This window comes from Lucilia sericata, unplaced genomic scaffold (genome assembly GCF_015586225.1).
Source record: "Lucilia sericata isolate MDLA Ls3-8-SP2 unplaced genomic scaffold, ASM1558622v1 Contig000524F_arrow, whole genome shotgun sequence".
In the NCBI taxonomy this organism is placed as follows: Eukaryota; Metazoa; Arthropoda; class Insecta; order Diptera; family Calliphoridae; genus Lucilia; species Lucilia sericata.
In genome coordinates, this window is record NW_023994536.1 from 157,828 (window position 1) to 185,148 (window position 27,321).

The following is a 27,321-nucleotide window of genomic DNA, read 5'->3' on the forward strand; positions in this document are numbered from 1 at the left end:
ATTTATTATACACAAATATATAGAATGCAAAAATTAATTAATAACTATTAACACATATAAATATTTATACTCAAATATAAAAATGTATAACAAGAATGATTAAAATATTATTAATTACTAACGAAAATGGAATAGCTAAAATATTAATAACTAAAAGAGAAAACATAAAGGAAAGAGTTGAAATTTTATGATATTCTAGTAGATCTATGCACAATGCTTTCTAGTTATTTAAATTTTTAACAAAAATTAAATTAACTTTTCAATAGGATTTGATATGTTTTAAAATTACAGGTATTAAGATCAAAATACCCTTACATGTACGATTTTTAATCTGAACAAAGACGACTTGTGTGAGCTAGTGTCTAACATTATATTATCCTTCAGCTATACAATAGAAGTATGGAATGCTTTTGTAGTAACATGGCAATGGCTATATCTTCCTTGCTTCGACAAAATAAGTCGTTTGGAAATTGTCGAATGTCTATGATGATTAACAAAACATATTATGTGAGACTACTATTCTGGAAGAGAAGATGCATTCCAGCATTAAGCTGTTTTTCAACTTTTATTTCATTGGAAACATGTTTAGATCTGTTTACAACCTTTTTCCCTAGTCATAACAATAATAAGCTTTAATTCAATTGTACTATTGACAAGTCGTAATCGAGCCTGTTTGTGCCCCTTAGATTGTTTTGACAGTTTATAACTGGGTGTTCTAACCAAACTTTTATCGAATTATTGCATAAATTGATGGGTTTAAGTGAAGTAGTGTGTGCTGGACAATTGTATATGTGGTGGGTATCATGGGGTTCCTGACCACCTGCTGAGCATATATTTGGATGTTTTCCACGGCAGGTTTTTCTCTATTTCTGCTACAAGTGCGACAATCATGCGATAACCTGAAACCGCGGTGTTGCTGACATCTCTAAGAATGTCATTAAAAGATAATGTATAAAAATAACGAATCAACGGACCCTGCACACAAAGTTTCTTCCTGATATGCCTCAAGGGTGTATTAAACTGTGTGATGCAACAGTTGGGATGACTGCTCCGGTCACATCCAGAGGAACTGTTAATTTTTTGTTACAGTCCATTGGACAGCAATTAATATTTCATTGGTTATTACTCAGCGAAGCAGACTAGACTACAGCATGTAATTAACCACTCAACGGATTTCGTCTTATAGATATAGCTAAGAATGTACACAGATGAACCCCAAAATGTTTGGGTGGTTTATAGTCAGTATTTGTGCTGCCTCAACTATCCAGCCTAAATTTAGCTCCAGCTGGTGAAAAGTATTGCAGAAGACTTTACAGGTGATAATTTCTTATCAAATCCAGTTACGTTATGGGGAGTTTAGAGAGGTAGAAGTTGAAGGATAGAACACCAAACTTTGCTACTTCTTTTGGTTGGAAAATCAAAGTGCATTATGATATTATTATCGTCTGGTGTTTTGAAACTCATCTCTGGACGTAAATTCATAGAATTTTTACTCCACATGCTTTGCACCCGTTTCTTTAGCTGTGTGCGTAATGCCTTTTGTACACCTAAACTTCAGTATCAAACAAACTTCGGTCTTGGATCAATTTTATTTCCTAGAGTATCTTTCCCTTTATAAAAAGTAGGTACATCCGGTGTTTCTTTATGGAATATTCTCGAATTGTCTGGTTATCATATGATGCAAAGCTTACCCCTGAAAATACATTAGTTTGAGGACATCTTACAATCCAATCTTATATTGAATCTTTCCTTCCGATGTCGCTTTAAATTTATCTAATAATGTATAGGTACTCGGTTGAATATACTTCGGTGATTTACTTAAAAGGGGAGAAATACATTTCCTTAAAAAGGAAGAAAAAGTCATAGGATGACAGGTTGTCGGTTATGCAGACCTTTTACAGAACCACTTAAAAAAGGATATATGAAATATTATCCTAGAAGATCAAAAATATTAAGTTGACAAGTTACCTATCATCTTACGACCACCAACCAAACTTTTCATCACTTCAAATATGTTGAAGATTAAACAACAAATATGTATTTTTAAATCCAATGGATAACAATAAAAATAATTTTTCACAAAAAAATTATAAAGAAAATGTGTGATTTCTTACAATTTAGGCTGAGAAAGAGAAAAAAAAGAGAGCAGCGCGTCTTTTCATGCAAAAATTACAATGGCTGCCAACGACGATTGACATAAAAAAGCAATAAACGAAGATAAATATAAAACCATATGATGAAGTTTAAAAAACAACAACAAATCAGATAAATTTTATAATTTTTACAAAAACAAAAGTAAGCACACGAATAAAATTGAAGTTAAACTAAAGTTTTCTTTATATTTATTTAAAAATGGTTATAAGTAAATTAAATGGATTAAATTTAACATAAAATGCTGTTAAAGTTAATAAAATATTAATTGAAAATTAAAATAATTTTATAGAAATGTTAAAAGTAACAAAAACTAAACCAGCAATTGTTAAAATTAATTAGAAACTGCAACAATTTACAGGTGCAACGATGATAAAATGCTGCAAAAACAACAACAACCTAACAAACAAGAGCAAAAATCTTGAAGAACACATGAAAAGAAGAAACAATAACAACAACAAATTACAGCAAATAAATGCTCATTAATTTTTAAATCACCACAGCGAAAAAAGTACTAAAATTTGCAACACTGCTTAAGAAAGAAATAGTTTAACAAATAACTTAAAAAAAAACTAAATACATTACTAATAAATAAATTTATACATATTAACAAATTAATAACATACCTACAAATATTAATTAACAAAAACAAAACTTACCTCTACTAAGAAAAAAACAAGAAACACAATGTTTTTTTATGTAGAAAAAAACCTACAGCAATACAATTTGTTTCTGTAGGTATGAAAGAGGAAAGAGGAGGGTGAAACAGCGGCGTCAAGTATAAAACAAAAACAACAAAATTTTAATTTTCTCTACACTTGGCTAAAGCACAAACAACTATACAAAGAGACACACCACACCAATTCAATTCCTTTTTTTTTGTTTCATTTTCTTTTTAAAATTATGCAAAATTTTCAACACTTTTCATATAAATTTTTAGTTTTATTTAATTAAACACTTATTAAGTTAATGTTTTAAGAAAATTGTTTTCATTTAACACAAGCGGCTTTTGTTTGTTTGTTTGTTTATATTTGTTGTTAGAACAATTTTATTTGTATATTACACGTTGTTTTAAGAAAATGTATAGCAAATTTTGGAAAACTTTGTATTTTTTAAATTTAAATTTTCTTTTTTTCAATTTAGCTTTAACAGCCAGACGCTTTGATAATTAATTTTTTTTCGCCTAAGCTTAATTATATGAGAAACAAAAATGTATCGTATATGTATGATGATTTTTTTTTATTATATTCGTGGGTAAATAATTGTCGTTAGCGGCGTTCGTTAACATTGTCGACGTCGTTGTCGTTATTGTCCGTTTTTTCTTCTTTCTATTGCTGTTGTTGTTGCTGTTAATTTTTTTCTTCAAGTTTTTCTTAATTTTTTGAAACGATGAGGAAGGGTCTCTTATGAAGTACAGACAATTTTTTTTCATTTCTCTTACATATAACTTTTTTCAATTTCAACCTTTTTTTTAATAATTTCCACTGTTAAGTTTAGTATTTTAATTAATATTTCTATTAAATTTTAGTCTGCAATTTTTCAGTGCAAAAAATTACTTTATTTCTTGCTTCTCATCTTTTCTTTTTTTTTCTTCCATCATGCACACACACATTTTTTCCTTTCATCTTTTTTTTTTGCTTCAATTAACCAACATTTTTTCAAATGCCTTTTTTAGCATTAAAATTTTATGTAATTCTTGAAATTTTTATTGCATTTGTTTACTTTGCCTTTATATTTTATAAATTTCATAATTTTTTTAATTAATTTTCACTTTAATTTACCGTTTTTGCAATTTTTCTACTCATCACTCAAGACAAATAATGTACGCACCACATCAAAGACCACCATTTTGTTTTAAGAATTTTTATTCTTTTTGCCGACTAGCCAAAAAATTTTGTTGAAGAAAAAAAAACGTTGAGAAAGAGAGAGCGCAAAAGCTACCTAAAACAGAGTTGTATTTAGGAGAAAATAAAATGTAGAAAAATTCTGTGACAAGTATGACTCGATAAACAATTAGTGTTAGTGTTTATCCACAAAACTAAAGAGAGAAAGAGATGTCTATAGTAAATATAACAGATAAAAAATGTCATTTGTTTTAAAATGATGCCAGATGTTGTGTAAAGACCGGGAAAACGCTAATTTAATAATGTTGCCAGCTAAGATTTGTTCTAAATGAACGTGTTTTAGTTAGCAATTTTAATTTATTTCAAACAAAATTGTTCAAAATTAATTTGAAAAATAAGGAATTTAACTACTGCTACAAAATATTAATTATTAACTAAAGTAATATGTTAATTAAGGCAATTGAAGGAAATTTAAAAGAAAACTTTTTAAAATATTAGTAACTAGATTTAGAGTGGTTAAGACCAGATATCCTAAGTTCGATTCACAACTAGTTCTAGAATGCATGATTATATTTTATTATTAAATTTTATGTATTTTTATTAAAAAATCTAAAAACTAAATTAGATTTCAAATCGATCTGACAATTCTTTTAAAACTGCTGCGCCATTTTTCACAATAGCGGCGAGTAGTTGAATAAAAAGAACGAACTCAATATAGTTAAAACAAAAGTAACGACTTTTTGTAATTTATGAAAAGTCGTCTATTCGACTTTTCAAGTCGCGCCGTTGTAATATCTAAAATATGGCCAAAAACGGAAATTTCTTGATTTTAAAGACACGATATATCGAATTTATTAAACAGATTGCATTTCGGAGATCTTCTCTTGTAAAATTCCAATAATATTAATATTTATATATTCAGTTATCTGTAAATAAGAATTTATACTATAAATAAAACTAACTTTTACCCATACACAACATTAACTTACTGTCATTCTCAACTCGAAATTATTATCTCCCGAAATATTGATCTTAAGTAAACTTGTTAAACGTTCAGCGTATTTTTTCAACTTTTCCAATTCTCTTTGGCTGTAGGAAAAGTAGTTGCGATAACCGGCCTTTTTTAAATCATCATTTTTTCCATACACCACAGCGTTTATTATAAAACCAAGGCACTGCACCATTACATAAACGATACGTATATGTTCCTCCTCCTGCAAAACCTCATCATCTAGTTCTTTTAACATCTTTATTAATTCACTGAACTCATGAAACGTATACATTTGTATTTCTGTTTCCATGATTTCACAAATTAAGGTCCAAACTAAACATATGGCTATAGCACGTCCAGTTTCACTGGCCATTGATATGTGATGACTTATGGTTAAAATGTTGAAGACAAATTCGATTCCTTCCATTTTAAAGGCTTCCCAGAGACGTTTAGTAGCCACATGTAACTATAAATAATAATAATTATGCACATATTTAACACAAATGCATTACTTCTTACATGTATTGGACTCAAAGTGTCGACATACTGGAATGTCTTTTGCAAAAGATGGTAGCGCCATTCGAAATTTTCCGGAGTGGCATTTACAAAATAAACCATAGAAGCCGCCACAAATAGATTCGTAATTTCATCAAGATTTAATTCATTGTTTTTTAACAGACCACAAAATTGTTTGCAAATCTATTACATATTTACATACATACATAAACAAATTTAATAATTGTTTTTATTTATAACAAAACTCTTGTTTTCACCTCTTCTATATCCTCGGTATGCTGCAAAAATCCGCATTTATCTGCCAAACAAGTTTGGTTCATATATTCTTGCAAAGTTGATAGGCTGTAGGAAGTCTCCACTATCAAATGCATTCCATCATTTTTATCCTTAAATTCATCTGGATTAATGGCTTCCATTATTAAGAAACTTTATTTAAATATTTCTGATAATTTAAAGGAATAACAAAATATTTGTGATTGTTTTGCAGTTTTTTTTACCACGAAAGTTAATGTTGCCAGATCGAAACTTATTTGCTTTAAAATTACAAGGAATGTAAAGTTGGACATGGCCGTCGTGACACCCTACAATGAGTATGTAGTGTGTAAAAAATGTGGATTTATAATATTTCTATATTACTGTATGACATTTAAAAAGTTCATACAGTTAAAAATTTCAAATTTGTAAAAAATCGAAAACATATAAAAACACCAAAATATATTTAAAACATTTTTTTCTTTTTATTGGGTTGTTCTTTAACATTTTCATCGTCATCTGAATCAACATCACTTTCTGAATCCTTTGAAAACTTAATAACATCTTCAGTTTCCATTTTACTTGACTGATCATCCAATGCAACTTCTTCCTCATTGTTATCACTGTCGGAGGAGGAATCCGAAAATACCACTGGACCCGAAGCCTTAACAAACATAACAGTTTTACCAACACGACGGGATTCTAAAGAAGAACAATTAAAATGTTAGCCAAAAAAATGCTTTAAAATAATATTTTAAGAAAAACAAATCCACCTACCAGCTCTCAAAAATAATTGACGACAAAAACGATCTATGGCACATTTGCCCTGGTCTTCCGATAGGCCAAAAATAAAAGATCTGAAAGGTAAATAGAAGAATAAAATATTTATTAAATACATAAAGCTGTAGCTAAAACTTACAAGTTAGCCACATCATAAGGTCCTCTTAATTCAAAAACATTTGTGGCTCCACTGGAGATAATAATACTTCTTGATTTACCCTTAACGAAATAATTATGAGCCACCTTAATCATATCTTTGCGGCAGGAGGAGTCGGCTATTAAAGGAGAGTATTTGATTTCAAAAAAGACTCCCCGCTTAACAGCCACTTGATAGGCTTTGCGATTAACATTCAAACGTATACCGGCGTTAGTATCAAAAGTAACAATATCACCATTAAAGGTAGTGCAACAATGCTGTAATTATTAACATTTTAAACAAATTATAAATCCACTTTAAAAAAAAAAATACTTACCGTCAAGGCAGCATCTGTTTTAGGCTGGCCGGCTATTAAATTAAATTTCTTCAAATTTAAAGAATTACCCTAAAATCGAAATTTTAAATTATTAAACATTTTATTTTTGAATAAAAAGTCTTTTTATACTCACCATGGCATGTGCCACAGCCACATCCACATATATTATAGTTAAACGTTGCAAGATTTTCAATTTATTCTTAAACTCTTCCTGCAGTCCTTTGATATTCACAGGTTCGGGAAATATATCCGAGGATCTTTTAACATTTTCCTTTTTACTATGATCAAATTGCTGCTCTATGGCTATAGTCTTATAGCCTACTGCAAATAAACATTAAAAATTTATTGCAAATTTTTATTCCGCATTTTATTTTATTGTTTTCACTTACATTCAATTATTTCTTTGCACATTTCTCGCATCACCTTTTCATCTTTATTAAATGGTATACACATATCGTAAAATCCTTTTGTTTCTTCCATTTTTGTTGGTTTAATTAAAATTAATATTTAAATATTATTTTCGGCAAATAAAAATGTAAACAATTTTTTTGTCTTGGCACGTGTAGTTTGTTTTATTTGTTTACATCAGTCAGCTGTTTTAATACAACAACAGGAGTGTTTAAAAACATGAAAACAAAACAGAATATAAAAAACAGAGTAGTTTAGAAATGAAGTAAAAATAACAGCATTGTCAGTCTTAATTATGAAAACGGTTTAATTAAAAAATATTTTATAGACTAAACTTTAGTTTATTCTAAAGACTAAACTTTAGTCTATTCTATAGACTAAACTTTAGTCTATTCTATAGACTAAACTATTCTATAGACTAAACTTTAGTCTATTCTATAGATTAAACTTTAGTCTATTCTATAGACTAAACTTTAGTCTATTCTATAGATTAAACTTTAGTCTATTCTATAGACTAAACTTTAGTCTATTCTATAGATTAAACTTTAGTCTATTCTATAGACTAAACTTTAGTCTATTCTATAGACTAAACTTTAGTCTATTCTATAGACTAAACTTTAGTCTACTCTATAGACTAAACTTTAGTCTATTCTATAGACTAAACTTTAGTCTATTCTATAGACTAAACTTTAGTCTATTCTATAGACTAAACTTTAGTCTACTCTATAGACTAAACTTTAGTCTATTCTATAGACTAAACTTTAGTCTATTCTATAGACTAAACTTTAGTCTATTCTATAGACTAAACTTTAGTCTATTCTATAGACTAAACTTTAGTCTATTCTATAGACTAAACTTTAGTCTATTTTATAGACTAAACTTTAGTCTATTTTATAGACTAAACTTTAGTCTATTCTATAGACTAAACTTTAGTCTATTCTATAGACTAAACTTTAGTCTATTCTATAGACTAAACTTTAGTCTATTCTATAGACTAAACTTTAGTCTATTCTATAGACTAAACTTTAGTCTATTCTATAGACTAAACTTTAGTCTATTCTATAGACTAAACTTTAGTCTATTCTATAGACTAAACTTTAGTCTATTCTATAGATTAAACTTTAGTCTATTCTATAGACTAAACTTTAGTCTATTCTATAGATTAAACTTTAGTCTATTCTATAGACTAAACTTTAGTCTATTCTATAGACTAAACTTTAGTCTATTCTATAGACTAAACTTTAGTCTACTCTATAGACTAAACTTTAGTCTATTCTATAGACTAAACTTTAGTCTATTCTATAGACTAAACTTTAGTCTATTCTATAGACTAAACTTTAGTCTATTCTATAGACTAAACTTTAGTCTATTCTATAGACTAAACTTTAGTCTATTCTATAGACTAAACTTTAGTCTATTCTATAGACTAAACTTTAGTCTATTCTATAGACTAAACTTTAGTCTATTCTATGGACTAAACTTTAGTCTATTCTATAGACTAAACTTTAGTCTATTCTATAGACTAAACTTTATCTATTCTATAGATTAAACTTTAGTCTATTCTATAGACTAAACTTTAGTCTATTCTATAGACTAAACTTTAGTCCATTCTATAGACTAAACTTTAGTCTATTCTATAGACTAAACTTTAGTCTATTCTATAGACTAAACTTTAGTCTATTCTATAGACTAAACATTAGTTCATTCTATAGACTAGAGTTTAGTCTACTCTACAGACTAAACATTAGTCAATTTTAGGAAAAAATCATTAAAAAACTAAAAATTTTTAAAATATAAATGGAGAATATATTCTTTATTTGGAATGTAATGTTAATATCTTATTACAGTTAGAAGGAATAAAAATTAAAACTTAAGCACAATAGTTCATGTTAAAATAACAATTTTTATATAGCATAGACACGCACACACACAAACATTCATATGGATATCTCTTTTTATTCTTAGAGATTCACATTTAAATATAAACTAGATATTTTGTATAAAAATATAAACTTTATCGATATTTTACAATTGCACTATATGTAATTAAACTTGCTGAGTTTTCATCAAAAAAAAAAAAAAAAAAAAAAAGAGAGGGTCATTTGGAACTTAAAATAATAATAAGGAAGTATGTATAAGTTTTTAAAGTTATACAAAAAATAATCTCATCAAAATTAAAATAAAAAATTACTTAATTTATCACTGCTCATATATAATGGCAAACTGGGGAATGTGTTCATATTTTGGGATAACGGTGAAAGTAACCAAAACCCAATTAATATTAGACAAATATAAACATACACATAAACAAATAAAACTATTACTAAACGTATATACTCATGCTTCATCATTATCCTCATCCATGGAATCTGTTGTATCCAATTTATGTTGCTGAGCTATATGCTGATCTAATTCTGCTCGTGTCTTTGATTGCTCTTTGCAAATGTAACACTGAAAAATTTGGGTATTGACATCGTGTTCCTTTAAGTGTTCATTATAAGCATCGATTTCATTAAAACGTTGATTGCACTCACAACACTCGAGCCAATCTTCAGCACCTGAATCATCATCATTCGAATCCATATAACCATCAACTTGCATTGTGGAAGAATATTTTGTAGATTTCGAAGAACTTGTAGTCAAATGCTGCTGTTCCTCACTATCACTGTCATTGCGATGAGTTTCCTTGTGTTCTGTGTACTTAAGGAAATCACGAAATTTCATCGGACAGCGCATACACTTGTACCAACGTTCACGTATGTGAGTGACCATATGTTTTTTAAGCGTTGAATATTCCCTAAAGGGTTTACGGCACTTGCTACAGCTAAATGGTTTCTCACCCGTATGTATCATATAGTGACGCTTAAGATTGTGACGAGTGCCAAAGGCACGATTGCACAAAGGACAGGGAAACTCTTTACGCGTAATCATACCCAATTCATTGTAACCAGGACGATGTACGGCTGGTATATTATCCAAAAGACGATGTGTATCTTCGGTTGATTTTGCATTGCCACTACTACTGCTTGCTGCTGCTGTTGAACTTCCGTTATTTGAAGATTTTGTTTTAATTGCCGCAATGTTATAACTTGTTACGGAGGTGATGGTTGGTAGTGTATGTAGTTGCTGCTGTTGCGCTGAATGCATTTCAGATGATGAGGATGAAAGGGATGGTGTAGAGGATTGTAATGTTTCTGTTACGGTTGCTGACTTAAGACGTGCATTCTGTTCGGCTGCATTATCGGCATCTGTGGCCGGTTTCATGGCAGCCATTATTACAGCATTTTTTGATTGTGTACAGCAATTGATACATCGTGTTGGATCATTATCTACCGGTGGCCGTTCATGACAAACCATGCAGAGATAGTTTGGCTCGTTGGCATGACGACGTCGGTTGTTTTTTCATATCGCTAAATTCGCGAAATCGCCGATCACATAAATCGCAACCAAAAGGACGGTCACAGAAAGGAGACAGAAAGTGAGGAAAAAGGCATGGGGGGGAAGGGAACGGGGGGCAAGGGGGAGGGGAGGAAGGTAGGACGGAAATGGGAGAGGAGGGGGACGAGAAGGAGAGCGAGCGAGCGAGCGAGCGAGCGAGCGAGCGAGCGAGCGAGCGAGCGAGCGAGCGAGCGAGCGAGCGAGAGAGCGAGCGAGCGAGCGAGCGAGCGAGAGCGAGCGAGCGAGCGAGCGAGCGAGCGAGCGAGCGAGAGCGAGCGAGCGAGCGAGCGAGCGAGCGAGCGAGCGAGCGAGCGAGGAGCGAGCGGAGCGAGCGAGCGAGCGAGCAGGAGCGAGCGGGCGAGCGAGCGAGCGAGCGAGCGAGCGAGCGAGGAGCGAGCGAGCGAGCGAGCGAGCGAGCGAGCGAGCGAGCGAGCGAGCGAGCGAGCGAGCGAGGACGAGCGAGCGAGCGAGCGAGCGAGCGAGCGAGCGAGCGAGCGAGCGATCGAGCGAGCGAGCGAGCGGCGCGAGCGAGGAGATCGAGCGAGCGATCGAGCGAGCGAGCGAGCGAGCGAGCGAGCGAGCGAGCTAGGAGCATCAGCGAGCGAGAGTATCTATCTATCTATCTATCTATCTATCTATCTATCTATCTATCTATCTATCTATCTATCTATCTATCTATCTATCTATCTATCTATCTATCTATCTATCTATCTATCTATCTATCTATCTATCTATCTATCTATCTATCTATCTATCTATCTATCTATATCTTAATTCGTTTAACTTACCTGTATGTATCATCATATGCCGTCTTAAATTATAGCTAGATTGTACTTTTTTACCACATAGAAAACATTCGAAAAAGACACGTTCTCGCTGACCCTCATATTCCTCCCAACGAACCAACATATTATCATCATGATTTTTATCCGCATGGGAACCGACTATAACGACATCATCAACTAATGGTTTAGAATATCTCATGGTGGGTCGACTCTGCTGAACATTTAAATACTCGCTGTTGTACGGCAGATTGCGTCCAGCTGTATTAACCTGTACAATATCCTCCTCATCTTCGTCGTCGCACTGTAGTTCACAACTAACCGCCACTAAAGGTAATGTGTCATCGTCATCATCCTCATCGTTGTCATCATCATGCACATATGCATCATCATCATCATCATCACTTTCTAGCAAATCAATTTCGGCTATAATTTTATGATTTGCTGAATTTTTATTCATTGTTGATCGCGAACTGGCTGTTTGATTACTGATTAAAGGCAATTCTTGGCTGGTTTGTGTAATCAGTTTGTTGTCGGGAGTTTTAGGTATAAGACTGATGTCCAATGATTTCGTATTACGATTGGCCAAGTTTATACTGAGATTGGGTGGTAATTTTCTATTCGCCAGACTTTGTTCAGCTTGTTGTTTGATTTGTTTGAGTTTTTCTCTTTCATCCTCATCGTCTAATTCAATAATTTCATAGACTATCGGTTTCACGGCATTTGCATTGGTTGGAGCGGAAAAAACATGCGTTATTTTTGGTTCTTTTTGTGGACGACTTTGAGGCAGCTGTTGTTGTTGTTGCTGCTGGTTCCGTTGTTTCTGTAATTGCTGCTGACCCAACCGTATTAAATACTGTTTTACCTTTTCATCGTCTATGGAGACAAATTCTGGTTCATCTGGAGCTTGACATGGAGAATTACTCGTATATGATTCTGTTGAGGTATACTGCATTGCTGTAGCAGCGGACGATGGTGATGTAGTTTGTAATGCTTGAGCTGGAGTTTGTGAATAATGAGACGGTGAGGGAATTGTGGCACAACATGGTGACACATTACAACAATAACCCAAAGAACAATCGTTGCACGAGCTGCCACTATTAGCACCGCTAATGGGATATTTATTGCCTGGATGTGGTGTGTTGGGTGTATAAGTCCGTGGTGGCATTACATTATGTGGCGATGGTGGTGGTGGACTGGATTTGTAGCCAGCATTTGTATAGGTGTGCTGTTGCAGTTGATGGTGATGATCAACTATTTTCAGTGTAGAATGTGGTGAGGAGCCAGCTCCTGGACTGGGCGAACATTTTACTTTCATAATAATTTCCATTTACTAAAATAAAGGAATTTTATGAAATAACGTTAAATTATATATTAAACTTTTAAATAGAATATAATCTAAAGATCAATAAGTTTTCTCACAAAAAATATTCACTTTATACCCTCAGATGTATCGATGATATTGGAATTGCACCATAATATTATGAAATATCGACATCGGCGCCATCAATCTCAAAATCATTAAATATCAGGCAATTATAACATATTTGTTTAAGAACACAAATTAAAACAAGTAAGAGTTCTATATACATATGTACGTCTGTACCGAATCTTTCACGAATCTTACCCTTCACCATAGTGTATTTACAAAAGCACTCAATACATACTTAATTATCTTCATTCCATGAGGATCCCATATTTATGTCTGATTATAAGTTTCCAGGTTCAATAATTCAGAAAATTAAAATGTACCACTTGTATGACGAAAAAGTACCAGAAAGTGTCCATTTTTAGATTCTATTTTATTCAATATATTGCATGTTAAATTTTTTAGATTCAATATTTTAAAAGATTCCAAAAGTGCCAGTTGAAGAACAAAAAGTACCAAAAAAATTAAATATTATAGATTTTCATTCCATAAGGATTCTATATGTCTGATTATATATTTCTAGGTTTCAAAAAACCTTTCTACAGATTTTCATTAATTTATTTTTTTAGGTTAAATATTATAGAAAATTCAAAAAGTATCAGCTAAAGAACGAAAAAGTACCGAAAAGTAGTCCAATTAGCATATTTTAATATAATTTGTTTTAATTGTTTCCCCATCCCTGCTTAATTTCTCATACACAATTTTCCATTCCTGATTTCGACAACAACAACACCTCATACATAATGTGTTGTTCTTGCTCTGTTTTGCTTTTCATGTAGGTGCAAACAATGTCTTTTAAATAAGATCACAACTTTTAGTCCAAAAATCAAAGATCTACTACACTATCAGAAGACCAGGAATTCTGAATTTGTATGTCAATTAGTGCAATCAATCGTTATTTTATTAAATATACTACAATCTCTAGACAGAGCTTTAATCTGTGTCCAGCTGAGATCCTGGTTCGTGAAACTTCTACGTCATGATCCTTTGTGTTGTTCTCTACATCGAGCTTCTTGTAAGTTCTTGTCTAGAGCTCGTCTGACAATAGATAGTTCCCGCATCTGCTTCTGAATTGGTATTTGTTGTTATAAATGTTTATAGTTGCTCAGTTTTTACAAAGAAATTTTTTTAAGTGTATCGTAAAAGAAATTTTTTAACATGCTATTCTCTAATATGCCCTTTATAGGGTTCTATAGTTGAAACGAAAAGTCGACTTTTCGACTTTTTGCATTTAGTTAAAAGTCGACTTTTCGACCTTTCGACTTTTTCCATTTTATGAAAAGTCGATTTTTCGACTTTTCGACCTTTTTCATTTATTTAAAAGTCGACTTTTAGACTTTTCGACTTTTAGTATTTTATAAATGGTCGACTTTTCGACTTTTTCCGACTTTTTTCGACTTTTCGACTTTTTTCGACTTTTTCCGACTTTTTTCGACTTTTTTCGACTTTTTCCGACTTTTTTCAACTTTTCGACTTTTTACGACTTTTCGATTTTTTACGACTTTTTGACTATTTCCGACTTTTTTCGACTTTTCGACTTTTTCCGACTTTTTTCGACTTTTTCCGACTTTTTTCAACTTTTCGACTTTTTCCGACTTTTCGATTTTTTACGACTTTTTGACTATTTTCGACTTTTTTTCGACTTTTTTCGACTATTTTTTATTTTTTTCGAGTTTTTCCGACTATTTTAGAGTTTTTGACCTTTTTTCCACTTTTTTAAAATTTTCGACTATTTTCGACTTTTCGACTTTTTTCGACTTTTCGACTTTTTCCGACTTTTCGACTTTTTCCGACTTTTCGACTTTTTTCGACTTATCGACTTTTTTCGACTTTTTTCGATTTTTCGACTTCTTCGACTTTCCGACTTTTCGACATTTTTCGACTTTTATTTACAAAGTCGACTTTTCGACTTTTTTCATAGACGATAGTCGAGTTATCGACTTTTTTGGAACAAAATAGTCGACTTCGACTTTTCGACTTTTTTCGACAAAAAGTCCATTGTTCGATTATTCGAAAGTCGATTTATAGAACCCTAGCCCTTTATAAGACAGTGCCTTTATTTTTAAAGACCTTACAATAAGTAGACAACTCTGTGTTGTTGCTTTGATCGATGTTGTGTTCCAGTGAGTAACCATGCAAGCGTGTTGCGATGTGCATGTAATTTTGACAAATATTCTTCACGCGATTTTCTAAATTCTTTCTTGATCAATGATTTCTCTAAGTCTCTGTAGATGTTCTCATGCCATGGTACTTCGGATATGGTTCTCAGAATCTTGGATTGAACCCTCTGCATATGATATGTACTGGTATTGCTAGCCGTTCCTCATAATTGGATTCCATATATATAAATTGGTTTTAAAACTGCCTTATACAGGATGACTTTGCAGTCAAGTCTTAATTGCTGATTGATTAGTAAGTCATGTGCAGCCCCAATTGGCTTCTATGTGTCGATGGCAAGTATGATCAAGACTTTGGGTTGATTACTCTGTTTTAGATTTAGGAAGAATTGGGCACATATAACGGTCCAAGATCGGATCCAAGATATTAATGATATGAAGTCGCCAAAAAACAATTGTTTATGATGTATGATGTAGATATACTGCAAGTTTATGTCAGTGTGGATATGACTACTTATCTATCTTTTGAATTTCAACCAAACAGTAATAGTTTAGTATCACGCGAGAGTGATAATGTTTATATTTTCACTTTTACATATTAACGTGAATATCCTAAATGTTAATTTAACTCCTTTCTAGCCAAGTAAAAGCTGAGATTTTCGCCATTAAAAGAAATGTATACAAAACGAACACAATTTAAGTGCGAAAAATAAGTACGAACACAATTTCACGAAGTTTTTACGAACACTATTAATGACAATGACGAAGAGTTAAGTAAAATGCTTTGAGCGTATTTTAAAACTTTTTAATGAGTACTAAAATAAAAGAATTCTCTTCTGTTTAATTATTTATTATCTATTCATTGTGATAAGCCGACCAAGAATTGAACATTTGAACTTATTTTTTTATTTAATCAACAACAAAACAAGAATAAAATAAAAAGAAACCAAAATATATCTCAAAAAAAAAAAAAAATATTTACACTCACACACAGTTTAAGCACGAAATTAAATTTCGACAAAAAAAAAAAACAATCAATGAGCTGCTCGAAAATATGTTTCCAATTTGATTGTTATTAAACAAAAAGCGTTTCTTTATTTTAATGAATAAAAACAGTTGCAAAAACAGCAGAAAACATTAATTTCGGAAAACAAAGTATTTGCGATTTTTCTTGGATGTTGTTTTCCAACAAACTCTCTAAATCCAACTGGATTTCACTGCGTCACCACAACAACGTTTGCTAACTAAACATGGGAGATGATGTGCACAATACAACAAAAAAAATCCAAAAACAAAAAAAAAAGAAACGCTTCAAACAGAAAATAATTGGAAAAATATACTAATAAGAAGAAAAAATTATACATACACACATATATGGCAGCAACAACAATAACAAAACGAAAAAAAAATCAGCAAAACCAAATAACAACAACCATACAAACACAGTTGTTTTACTCGGCTAAACACTCGACACTGCAAAAGCAACAATAACAACAATATTACATTGTACTCGTACACTTTGAAAAAACATTTGCTCGGCAACGGCAACGGCAACGGACTTTAGTTGTGTTTTTATTGTTTTTGTTTTGTTTCTCATACACTATGTTTTGTTGTTATTATTGTTGTGTTTAGAGTGTTCGTGATCACTCTAAACTGGAATCACACACAACAGCAGCAACAACAATATGGCAGGCAGGCAGGCAGTCAGTCAATTGTACTTGCACGAGTAAAGTTGATAATAAAAACGAAAAAACAAACAGCGAAAGAAGAAGAAAAAAATTGTGCAGGAAGACGGCAAATAAAACAAGTTAGAGCACTGATATCGTGTTATGGCAGAGTGGGCAGCAGGAGAGGTACCCCTAAAACAACACGGCAACTACAACAACAGCCGCCAACGTTTTGCAATAGACCACGGACACGACCAGCAGAGTTTCACGATTTTTCAAGCTTTAGAGCAGCGCTTTTTTTAAAAATTTAATTTTGCCGTTTATTTTAGTTTTAGACGAGACTCTGAAAATATTGAAATCACCCAAGCAAGACTTAAATTAACAAAAAATAAAATTAAAGAATAATCGACAAAAAAATAAACAGTAACGACACAGAGACGAGCTAAAGGCAACAGCAATGGTAATATCATCATCATCACCAGCAAGCACCTTCATTACCGTCAACAATGGCTATAAGAAAATGGCAAAAACAACAACACCAACATTATATTGGAACGAGTCGAGTACCCATGAATACGAGGTCAAACTGAAAAGTAAATTTCTTGGCATATAAGGGAGTCAATTTCAAATAACTTTGTTCCAGAATAGCAATAAACTTTGGTCCAGAATAGCAATAATTAGTTAAAGTAGAAAACCTAAGATTTTCTTATGACTTAAGTTTAAACTCTACAAATGCATGGTCTAGTTGTGATATAATAGACTCAAAAGGTTATCTTCTTTAATTTTCCGGAGATGACAATGATTATACTAATCCTTCCATCATATGTATAACAATCTTGCCATGATTTGAAGGCTTAAGTGTTGATTGGGGTTGATGGTCTATTCGTAACGTAAGATAATTGACTCTAAAGGTTTCCTCTCTAATCTCACAGTCCTTCTTTAATGTTAAAGTGGTTGATAGCAGTGCCGATAACCTGAATAGTCAATTTTGTGGTAATATAAGATAATACTCTAACAGTTCCCATCCGTAATAACTATAACAATTTTGGCGCGATGCTTTGGTGTTGGCTGTGGTTTTTGTCTCGTTAGAACTTTGCAAAGGTTATCCCTAATACTATCCCCGACGTTTGAAAGTTAAAGTGGTTGCCGTGAATCTGAATGATCAATTTGTGATATAATACGATTAGTCGCTAACAGTTTCGCTCTGGTACTACGATAAGTACCAATAGTAATTATTGGTACTTATCGTATAAGTACCAATAACCCCACTTTTAAGGGTAATGTGGTTGATAGCAGTGCCGAGAAACGGAATGGCTAATTTGTGGTATAATAAGATTAGACAGTTTCGGTACCACGGCCTTATTACAATCACTAGTCTGGTGCATAAACGTTATCATCGGATCATTCAAGAATGAGATCTCTAGCATCCAGCCAACAAACATTGGTCGATATTCTTGGTACAGACTACTACTTCATGAAATACTGAATAAGATCCTTCCTCAGTCGGATGACGTTCAATTGAAACAAAAAACAAGGATAAAGAGTCGCAAAAGCATTCACTATATTCGCCTGTCTATAAATATTCAAGTATAATTTTGAACAATATTTTACAGGATGTCTTAGGTTAAGTTGAAAGGATATTACATCAGATCTGAAAATATACTCTAAGGCCTATTGTGCGCTCTTTTTTATTGGAAATATTGATGAAGAACATAATAACGAGTTTACTGTTTTCTCGATAAACATCCGTCCGAAACACATTTGTACAATTCACAATCGGCGTTGTATGGTTGTATCCAAAGTAAATTAATAAAGTAGCATCACTTGAACAGCTGACTATTTTTTTTAAACTAGATAAATGAAGCAAATTGTCAAAGTTTGTTTTGAAAATTGTTAACATTGTTTACGTCGCCATTTTTAAATTGTGTTTTGCTATTTGTTAAAACTTGTGAAAAGTTTAAAAAGTGAATTAAAAGTGGTTTAAAAGTAGTTTAAAAGTGTAATAAATTGTATAATATATAATAATATAATTAAATCGTTAATATCTTTAGCTTAAAAGTAATATTTTTTATTTATGTTTTGTTCACATTGTTTTTCAAGGAAATTTTATTTTGACACAATCTTAAATTTTCCAAAAACAAAATACATGTGGTTGTTGTAGATGTTGTTGTACAACAAGAGATGTCGCTACTTTATTAATATACTTTGGTTGTATCGTACTATGTCGTAATCTTATCTTATTTTTTGTTTTTCACCCCAAACACAAAAACTATGAACAACATTTTCGAACTAACCACGTATATTGAAAACCCACTGTAATTTTTTAGACGTGCCCTGGTGTTGTTACATTGCCGTGTTTTAAGCCATAACCATTCACTTTAGGCCAAAAAAAAATCGAACAAAATCTGCCAGTTAGTCATACATTACATACACACACTCACAGCTACACGTCCAAAACACGCATACTTTTACACACTTACACACGCAAACCTACTCGTCAAAGCCCCATCATCATACAATGAATCCACTACTTGGATTTAAGCCATGGAAGAAGAAATTTTATTTTCTGCTTTGTTTTTTTATTTTATAAATATATTTTTTATGTGAACGAGCATGCACGACGACGACTTCAACGACGACACATTGCGTGTTTTGAGTTTTCTTTAGGCAACAACAAGAAACGCGAAAATTTTCAACAAAACAAAAATATTTAGTAAAATTTATGGATTTAACAGTTGTGAAATTTTTAATAGCATCTAGCGGTATTGAGGGGAAAATCAAATTTAAGTTTTTATTAAGATATTTATCAGATAGATTTTTTTATTATCCAGCCTAGTTATTGAGAATATAATCTATAATTTTTGGTTTAAAGTTATACACTGAATCCTGAAGACAACACATAGAGAATAATATTCTCTATGTCATATTATGATCAACAAGGTGGGCTTTAAAAAAACAATCACGAAATGGGCCCTTAGTTTTTCTGTCAGCCGGATGGCTGTAATCTTCATTCCAATTAACGAAAGACGATTATCATATCAGATGTACTCGACAGCATACCAGTGACAGAATTGCTTGGAAAGGGCATGGGGGTTTACTTTAAAAACCTCGAAACGGAAATATACTACAGTTTACCTATCACGGTGTATGTAATGGATACCATTTAATACGGCATCAATAGAAGTTAACATATTTTCCCATAGAAAGTACATTCTATAAAGGAAAGCGAACTTGAGAAAGTTAACCTAATGAATGATGCAATGAGTATGGAGTTAAAAACATGGGTAAGAGGATCCCATTTGGAATAATGCTAACGAGAGGAGGAAGAGAAGCCTAATCAGAATGCGTATGTCCGAAATTAGTATTATAATACGAATTCTGACTGGACACTCAGGACTACGGATAAAACGTACAAAATATTTTATCGCTTTAGGAACACTGCCACGTGCAGCAGTCTGAGTTTCAGAACAACGAACGATAAATCCTGTCATGGATGAATGCAAAAGTTTTTTAAACCAACATTTTCCCTGTAAAGGAGAGAACAGCAGGTCCGACAGAGTTATAGGGGCATTTGCCAGAAACTGGTGCAGATTGAGTTGATCAAAATGTTTGAGCTACAGATGGCTATTACAGACCGTATTGAACCTGAGAGTAAAATAGCTTTGGGATGCTGATTCACAAACTAATTCGTACTACTGATAACTATGCTGTATTCGATAATGCCAAAAGTTTAAAGGGTTCCAACATCATTGAATGTAGCAAAGAAAATGCACTAGCCAAACGAATGGCCAAATATCGTAACTCCTGAACAGATCTCTCCAGAATTATAGTGTAAGTGTTTGTTCCTACACCAAATCTGGAGGATGAATAAAAGTTATTACTTCTTAAACATCTGAATAAAAGAAATGGAGCAGAATACGAGCACCAGGAAAAATGTAAATTTCTCTGCATAAAAATAGGCTCAGAATCCCTCTGACTCCATCCTCTCAAGGTCTGCTTATTTTGCCCATAGAGAAACGCAGTGAGACATCAAAATGCCCTAGGTGTGGAACATTGAATCTGTATCACTGCAAAACATCAACGGATGACCTGCTGTTTTTCATTAATTTGACTCAATTAAGATTCTTGATTGGATGGTATCTTTTGAACGCTTTTTCCAATCATTATGGTAGAACAGACATACGCGAAGAGCCACCTTAAGAGCTTTCTCCTCCTTCACACGTACGTACGTCATTCTCTTAATTTTAAAGTTTTTTGACTGAGATACACACAGAGAAATATCTGATGTTAAACATGAAGATAAGTTCCTATTTGGCGAATTTTATTTTTCTGAGTGAATGTGATAAATAATGAAAATTTTAAAAGAGTTTAATTATCGACATAAACTCCCAAACAAATGTAATGTCCGCTACTATGTTATTTCCAGAAATGTAAGCCGAATTTAGTCAATGTCCTGATAATATTTTCACTTAATTGACATATAGACCATCCATATGAGTGCAAAACATCATGGACATCTTAACAATCTATCATTTTTAAAATTTCATAAAATCTTCCATTATTTATTTAGTTTTAACTGCATGGAGTAAATATTAAGGTTCACCTTACATATTAAATTGCAAATAAATGCGTTGCCGATGGCAATGCACAATAATAATAGTTCATGCTTCAATGCAAAAACTGAAGTGGTGTTAGTGAGGCAAGAAAATTTTACGCTCTGCCGATGTCGGGATTAAATTTATTTTTAGATTAACTAATATGATTATTAATTGGCATTTGATTGCCAACTCAAAAAACCGCTCTAAGAATACCCAAATATTTTAAAATTTGACCTTTGACTTCCACAAAATATTTGGTGAGCTGCATCAAAGGATAAAGAGGTACATTTTTTTTATTGTTTTTGTGATTTTGAGTGTGCTTTGGATTAATATGAGTCTATCCTCACTTTACTAGAGGTATTAACATTTACATAACAGTTATTTAAGCAGAATTTCATACTAATACTAGTGCTTACAGATTAATTACACTCTAATTACCAATCTGATTTGATACCAAGTATATTTAGGTGCTGAAACCAAATCCGATATCGGGTTTCCTTTATCACCCACAGTAGGGTATTGAATATTTAATACATCGGAAATTTTATATAATTATAAAAATATATTTATGTCTAAGTTATAATTTCGATATTTTTGATTTTATTATAAATATGAGTCTTTATTACATATTTTTCTCAAGTTTTATTTAAATCGGTTGAAACCTAAATACTATTTTACTATGGTTTCAATGAAGTTTTCCAATATTGCATAGTTTGACTTTCACTGTTTATGGGTTAACATTACTCGATTTTACTATATTGCATAGTTTGACTTTCACTGTTTATGGGTTAACATTATTCGATTTTACTAAAACTGCAGATATATGGTAGGGTTCTATAAATCGACTTTCGAATAATCGAACAATCGACTTTTTGTCGAAAAAAGTCGAAGTCGACTATTTTGTTCCAAAAAAGACGATAACTCGACTATCGTCTATGAAAAAAGTCGAAAAGTCGACTTTGTAAATAAAAGTCGAAAAAAGTCGAAAAGTCAAAAAATCGGAAAGTCGAAAAAATCGAAAAGTCGAAAAAAGTTGAAAAGTCGAAAAAAGTCGATAAGTCGAAAAAAGTCGAAGAAAGTCGAAAAAAGTCGAAAAGTCGACAAAAGTCGGAAAAAGTCAAAAAGTCGGAAAAAGTCGAAAAAAGTCGAAAAGAGTCGAAAATTTTAAAAAAGTGGAAAAGAGGTCAAAAACTCTAAAATAGTCGGAAAAACTCGAAAAAAGTAAAAAAATAGTCGAAAAAAAGTCGAAATAAATCGAAAATAGTCAAAAAGTCGTAAAAAATCAAAAAGTCGGAAAAAGTCGAAAAGTCGGAAAAATTCGAAAAAAGTCGAAAAGTCGAAATAAATCGAAAATAGTCAAAAAGTCGTAAAAAATCAAAAAGTCGGAAAAAGTCGAAAAGTCGGAAAAAGTCGAAAAGTCGACCATTTATAAAATACTAAAAGTCGAAAAGTCTAAAAGCCGACTTTTAAATAAATGGAAAAGGTCGAAAAGTCGAAAAATCGACTTTTCATAAAATGGAAAAAGTCGAAAGGTCGAAAAGTCGACTTTTAACTAAATGCAAAAAGTCGAAAAGTCGACTTTTCGTTTCAACTATAGAACCCTAATATATGGGAACTCTAATTCAGCAAATTTTAGAGACTTTTTTACTACCTGATAATCTGTTTTCTTCAGACCACAGATATGGGAAAAAATTATCTACTCTCTTAGGGTCCGGGAGTTATGGGTCTTGAAAGTTTTGATATATAAATAGATATATCTCGATTTATAATTAACTGATATTGTAGATATGGGTATCATTGAAAAGGTCTTTAAGCTTTCCATTGATGTGTATCATGACATACTTTATCATTAACCCTTTGAGAGCCAGGATCTATTTTTGTTTTTTTTTCTCTTGACTTTTTTTACAAAAGTACCATTATCTCAAAAATATATCTATCTAAGAGTACGTCATCTCACATGAAATATTGAAGAAAACATTTGGGGATTTCCTATGATATATATTTGAACCATGAAATGCAAATGTTATGTTAGTTTTTTATATATAAACTTTTGGCAGATTTAAGTAAACATCGACATTACTAATAAAGCAATATGGTCGATATGGATAGAATTGGAGAATGTATTTGAACGACCTTTCCATTGATGTATAACATGACTAGTGTTTATAAAAAACCGACTTTTGGAAAATCCGGTTTTTCGGTTAACGGAAAATTTACAATTTCTAGAAAACCGGTTTGTCGGTTAACCGAGTATAAAAAAACCGGTTAACCGAATTGTTTGGAAATCTTTAAATTTTATTATATTTGGTTGAAAAATGTCATTTTGCAAAATATTATGAATTACTTATTATGTACGTCTTAATAAATCATAAGAAAAGAAAATCTTACAGATCTGAAGATATTATTGATTCGTTAGGTATATGGATGTTGTCATAGGAGGGATAATTTGACCTTTGAATATATAATGCATCTATATCAATAAACAAGTAAGAAACTATAGTCGGGCGTCACCGACCATATGATACCCTACACTAATAAAACGAATATTATATGTGATTCATTTTCAATAATAAAAAATTTATGTTGAATTTCTCTTGGTTCCAAATTTATTGAAGAAAAACTGATTTACTGAAAGAAGCCATATGAGAGAAAACAAGGACCGAATATTATAAAATTCAACAAGGACATTAACATAGTTGTGCCACTTTTTGACAATACTGCTCGATAATTACAAAAATCGGCAGTATTATTTAGACTTATATAAAACTGAATTGTGCCGATTATTGTAGAGATACTGAAACATTTAACATAATTATGAGCTCCAAAGCCCTTTGTGGGAGGATGTTTTGGGTTTGTTTGTACGGTTGTATGCTGGCTAGGTGAAATAATGGACCGATTTCAATAATTTTCAACATCATTCCTCATTGGATCCAGAGAAGAATATGTGCTAAATTATCTTGAAATTGCGAGCTGTAGCGTGTACACAAGGTTTATATGGCCACAAAGACGGACATCGAATCAGAATTTATGTTTACATAAAAGTCATTTGTACCGAATTTCATTCTGAAATTAGTGTTTATAAGTGAATTGTGAACATTTCATTTTATGAAAAAGACTTTCTATGGAGCTAGGGTCAAATGAGGCCCGATCATTGCGAAAATCGGCAGTACCATGTAGACTTATGTAAAACTAAGTTTAGCCAATTTTTGTTGAAATACTAGAACATTTAATATAATTATGAGCTCAAAAGCCCTATTCGGGTTGTTGGGTTATATGGGGGCTAGGTGAAATAATGGACCGATTTCAACCATTTTCAGTAATGCGTACGAGCCAAATTTCATCAAATTGTCCTAAGAATTGCGAGATGTAGCGTGCGCACAAGGTTTACATGGACACAAAGACAGACAGACGGACGGATATATCATAATCGACTCAGGAAGTTATTCTGAGCCGATTAGATTAGCCGGTATACTTTAAGGTGGGTGTAGGATCAATATTTTTTTGTGTTACAAGCATCAATAGGGAATAAAAATGGTATGTCCAGGACTATCAAGTATAAATATTTAATTTTTTATTGGTTTAAAATATACAATTTAGTACTAAAGATTAAAACTTTTTTAAACCGTTTAACCGAGACTTAAAAACCTGATAACCCGGTTAACCGAAAACCAATGTTTTAAAAAACCGGTTTGCGAAAAACCAAAATATGCAATAAAAACCGCTTTTTCGGTTAACCGGTTTATAAACACTAAACATGGCATGATATACATTAACCCATTGAAAGCCAGGGTCAAATTTTATGTTTTTATATTTTGACTTTTTTACTAAAGTACCGTTGTCTCAAATGCATGTCGATATAGCGGTACCTCATCTCACATGAAATTTTATAGATAACAGTTGGGGCTTTGCCATGATATGTGTTTGAATGCTATAATACACGAATTAACACATTTTGAAAATATTAATTTTAATCATATTTAAGTAAACAGCGACATTACTACCCATTGAGCATATCGGTTAATCAGTAATCGAGATATATCCAATTATATACCAATATAATTAATTTTATAATTTTTTTCCTTTCTTGAAGTCACAAGAAAAAGTATCATCATGTGGTTTAAACAAATGTTTTCAAAACAGCTGGGTTAGAATGCTAGATTTATGCCAAAAGTTTTTTCACCGTTGAACTGGCAAGTCATTTTTTGAAGGGGGGTCAAATGAGTCCTGATCATTTTAGATGTTACAAACATTAGTGTAAACGCATAATATGTTCCCCAATGGGTAGTAACAAAAATATCTTTAAAATTGCGACCATGATTTCAGTGAACTCACAGGCGTATGATTAATATTTCTATAGGTTACAAACAACTGTACAAAACGTTTTTGGTGTAGGTTATAAAAAACAAACTTGTATTCTTAAAATATATTATCAATGTTTGTAAATAATTCACCATCACTGTTAGTGACTACTGCAATAACAACAACTCGACGAAAAAATCGAATTTATTGAACTCACAAATCGAGTTACAATAAAAAAAGACTGAGCAAAAGGAAGAATATTTAACAAAGTCAAATACGTACATATGTACATATCATTACAAAATTACTTTTTCAATAAATTTAAATAGAACTTGAAATATTCTTTAATTTTCCACTAATTCTGCTTACAACTAATTAATTTTTTTTGCGTACCAGCTTTTTCTCATTGGTAACTTTTTCTTTTTTTTTTTCTTATATGTACGTCGTCAATTTATTTTTTAAGATTTTTGCTATTTTTTGAAAATATTTTTAATTTCTTCTAGTTTAATGTAATGCATTGTAATATTTACCACTTGTTTACACTAATTACACAGTTTTGTTATTGTTATTATTTATTTTTGTTTATTATTATGAAAAATTCATACTAATTTGTTTTGTTTACAAGTGCGAAACACTAAATTAAGGCGAATTCATTAGAGATGGCTTTACTGTAACAGCTGATTGCTGTTCTTTGTATATGAAAATTACTACAGAAACTGTCAAATGCCAGGTATAAAAAACAAATTTCTCTTAACTATTACTGTCAAACTTCATGTTTATAAAAAATCCTGAATTCATCTTTTATGAATTTTCCTTGTATTGAATGAAAATAGAAAGAGTTGCCAATGAAATATTTTTCTTGTGACAGTGTTGATACTTTCTGTTTTAACAGGGGGATATGTTTGTTAGTTAAAAGAAATTTAGGGGAAATTTAACGTTACAAATAAAAATACATACCCCCGTTAACATCAACTCCGGTTATCATTTAACCGGTAGATATTCTGCCGGTTAAAATAATTTTTGTATGAAAACTGTCAATTTAACCTTACGATAAAATATAACCAGACATTGAGATAATGGGGGATAGTCTTATTAATTTAAAATTTTTAGAAGAATGAAATAAATGTTATAATAGGTTATAGGTGGTTTTAATTAATTTGGGACCATAGCTTGGACTCAAAACAAAAACACAGGTAAAACAGCATACAATGGCCCTGAATTATTTCTTTGGATTGGGATGTTACATCCTTCTGTTAAACTAACCACCAAAGAACCAAAGTAACTAACGAATTAACACATTACACATTATTTTTAAAATTTCCAAGTTAATGCTTACCGTCCAGTAACCACATAATTTTGGCAACACAACTGAAGTGGCAACCGAGATACATAATCGACTCATTTACATAGCAAAATTCTCGAATTTCGCTATCTAGAGGGTCTTCCCAATACCTATTCAGACATCTTAATGATGGAATATAGATTATTTGAATTATACATTAATTTCCAAATTTCCTATTCCAAATTATATAAAACACTTTGTTTTTTATTTCGGGTTAACATAATTTCTTCATTA

At 31.8% G+C, this 27,321-nt stretch overlaps 3 protein-coding genes across 3 annotated transcripts; all 3 read right to left on the reverse strand.

Annotated features, from left to right (window-relative positions):
* Positions 1 to 4,562: 4,562 nt before the first annotated feature.
* On the reverse strand, positions 4,563 to 6,028 carry LOC119605840. The gene is made up of 4 exons (XM_037959162.1): positions 5,760 to 6,028; positions 5,506 to 5,685; positions 4,985 to 5,452; positions 4,563 to 4,921 (listed from the first exon to the last, which is right to left on the reverse strand). Exons 1-4 carry the CDS (start codon positions 5,916 to 5,918, stop codon positions 4,850 to 4,852), a joined length of 879 nt encoding a protein of 292 aa, XP_037815090.1. The 5' UTR covers positions 5,919 to 6,028; the 3' UTR covers positions 4,563 to 4,849.
* A 15-nt stretch (positions 6,029 to 6,043) lies between these two features.
* LOC119605834 (ribonuclease P protein subunit p30) lies at positions 6,044 to 7,612 on the reverse strand. Its single transcript, XM_037959156.1, has 7 exons — positions 7,397 to 7,612; positions 7,141 to 7,328; positions 7,008 to 7,076; positions 6,674 to 6,948; positions 6,532 to 6,611; positions 6,231 to 6,456; positions 6,044 to 6,083 (listed from the first exon to the last, which is right to left on the reverse strand). The coding sequence occupies exons 1-7, from the start codon at positions 7,485 to 7,487 to the stop codon at positions 6,044 to 6,046; spliced, it is 969 nt and encodes a 322-aa protein (XP_037815084.1). The 5' UTR covers positions 7,488 to 7,612.
* A 1,608-nt stretch (positions 7,613 to 9,220) lies between these two features.
* On the reverse strand, positions 9,221 to 26,436 carry LOC119605835 (zinc finger protein 572). Its single transcript, XM_037959157.1, is given in 4 exon segments — positions 9,221 to 10,811; positions 10,813 to 10,877; positions 11,642 to 12,968; positions 26,276 to 26,436. Coding segments are annotated over 3 exon segments (2,448 nt in total). The 5' UTR covers positions 12,966 to 12,968; positions 26,276 to 26,436; the 3' UTR covers positions 9,221 to 9,752.
* Between the last annotated feature and the right edge of the window lie 885 nt (positions 26,437 to 27,321).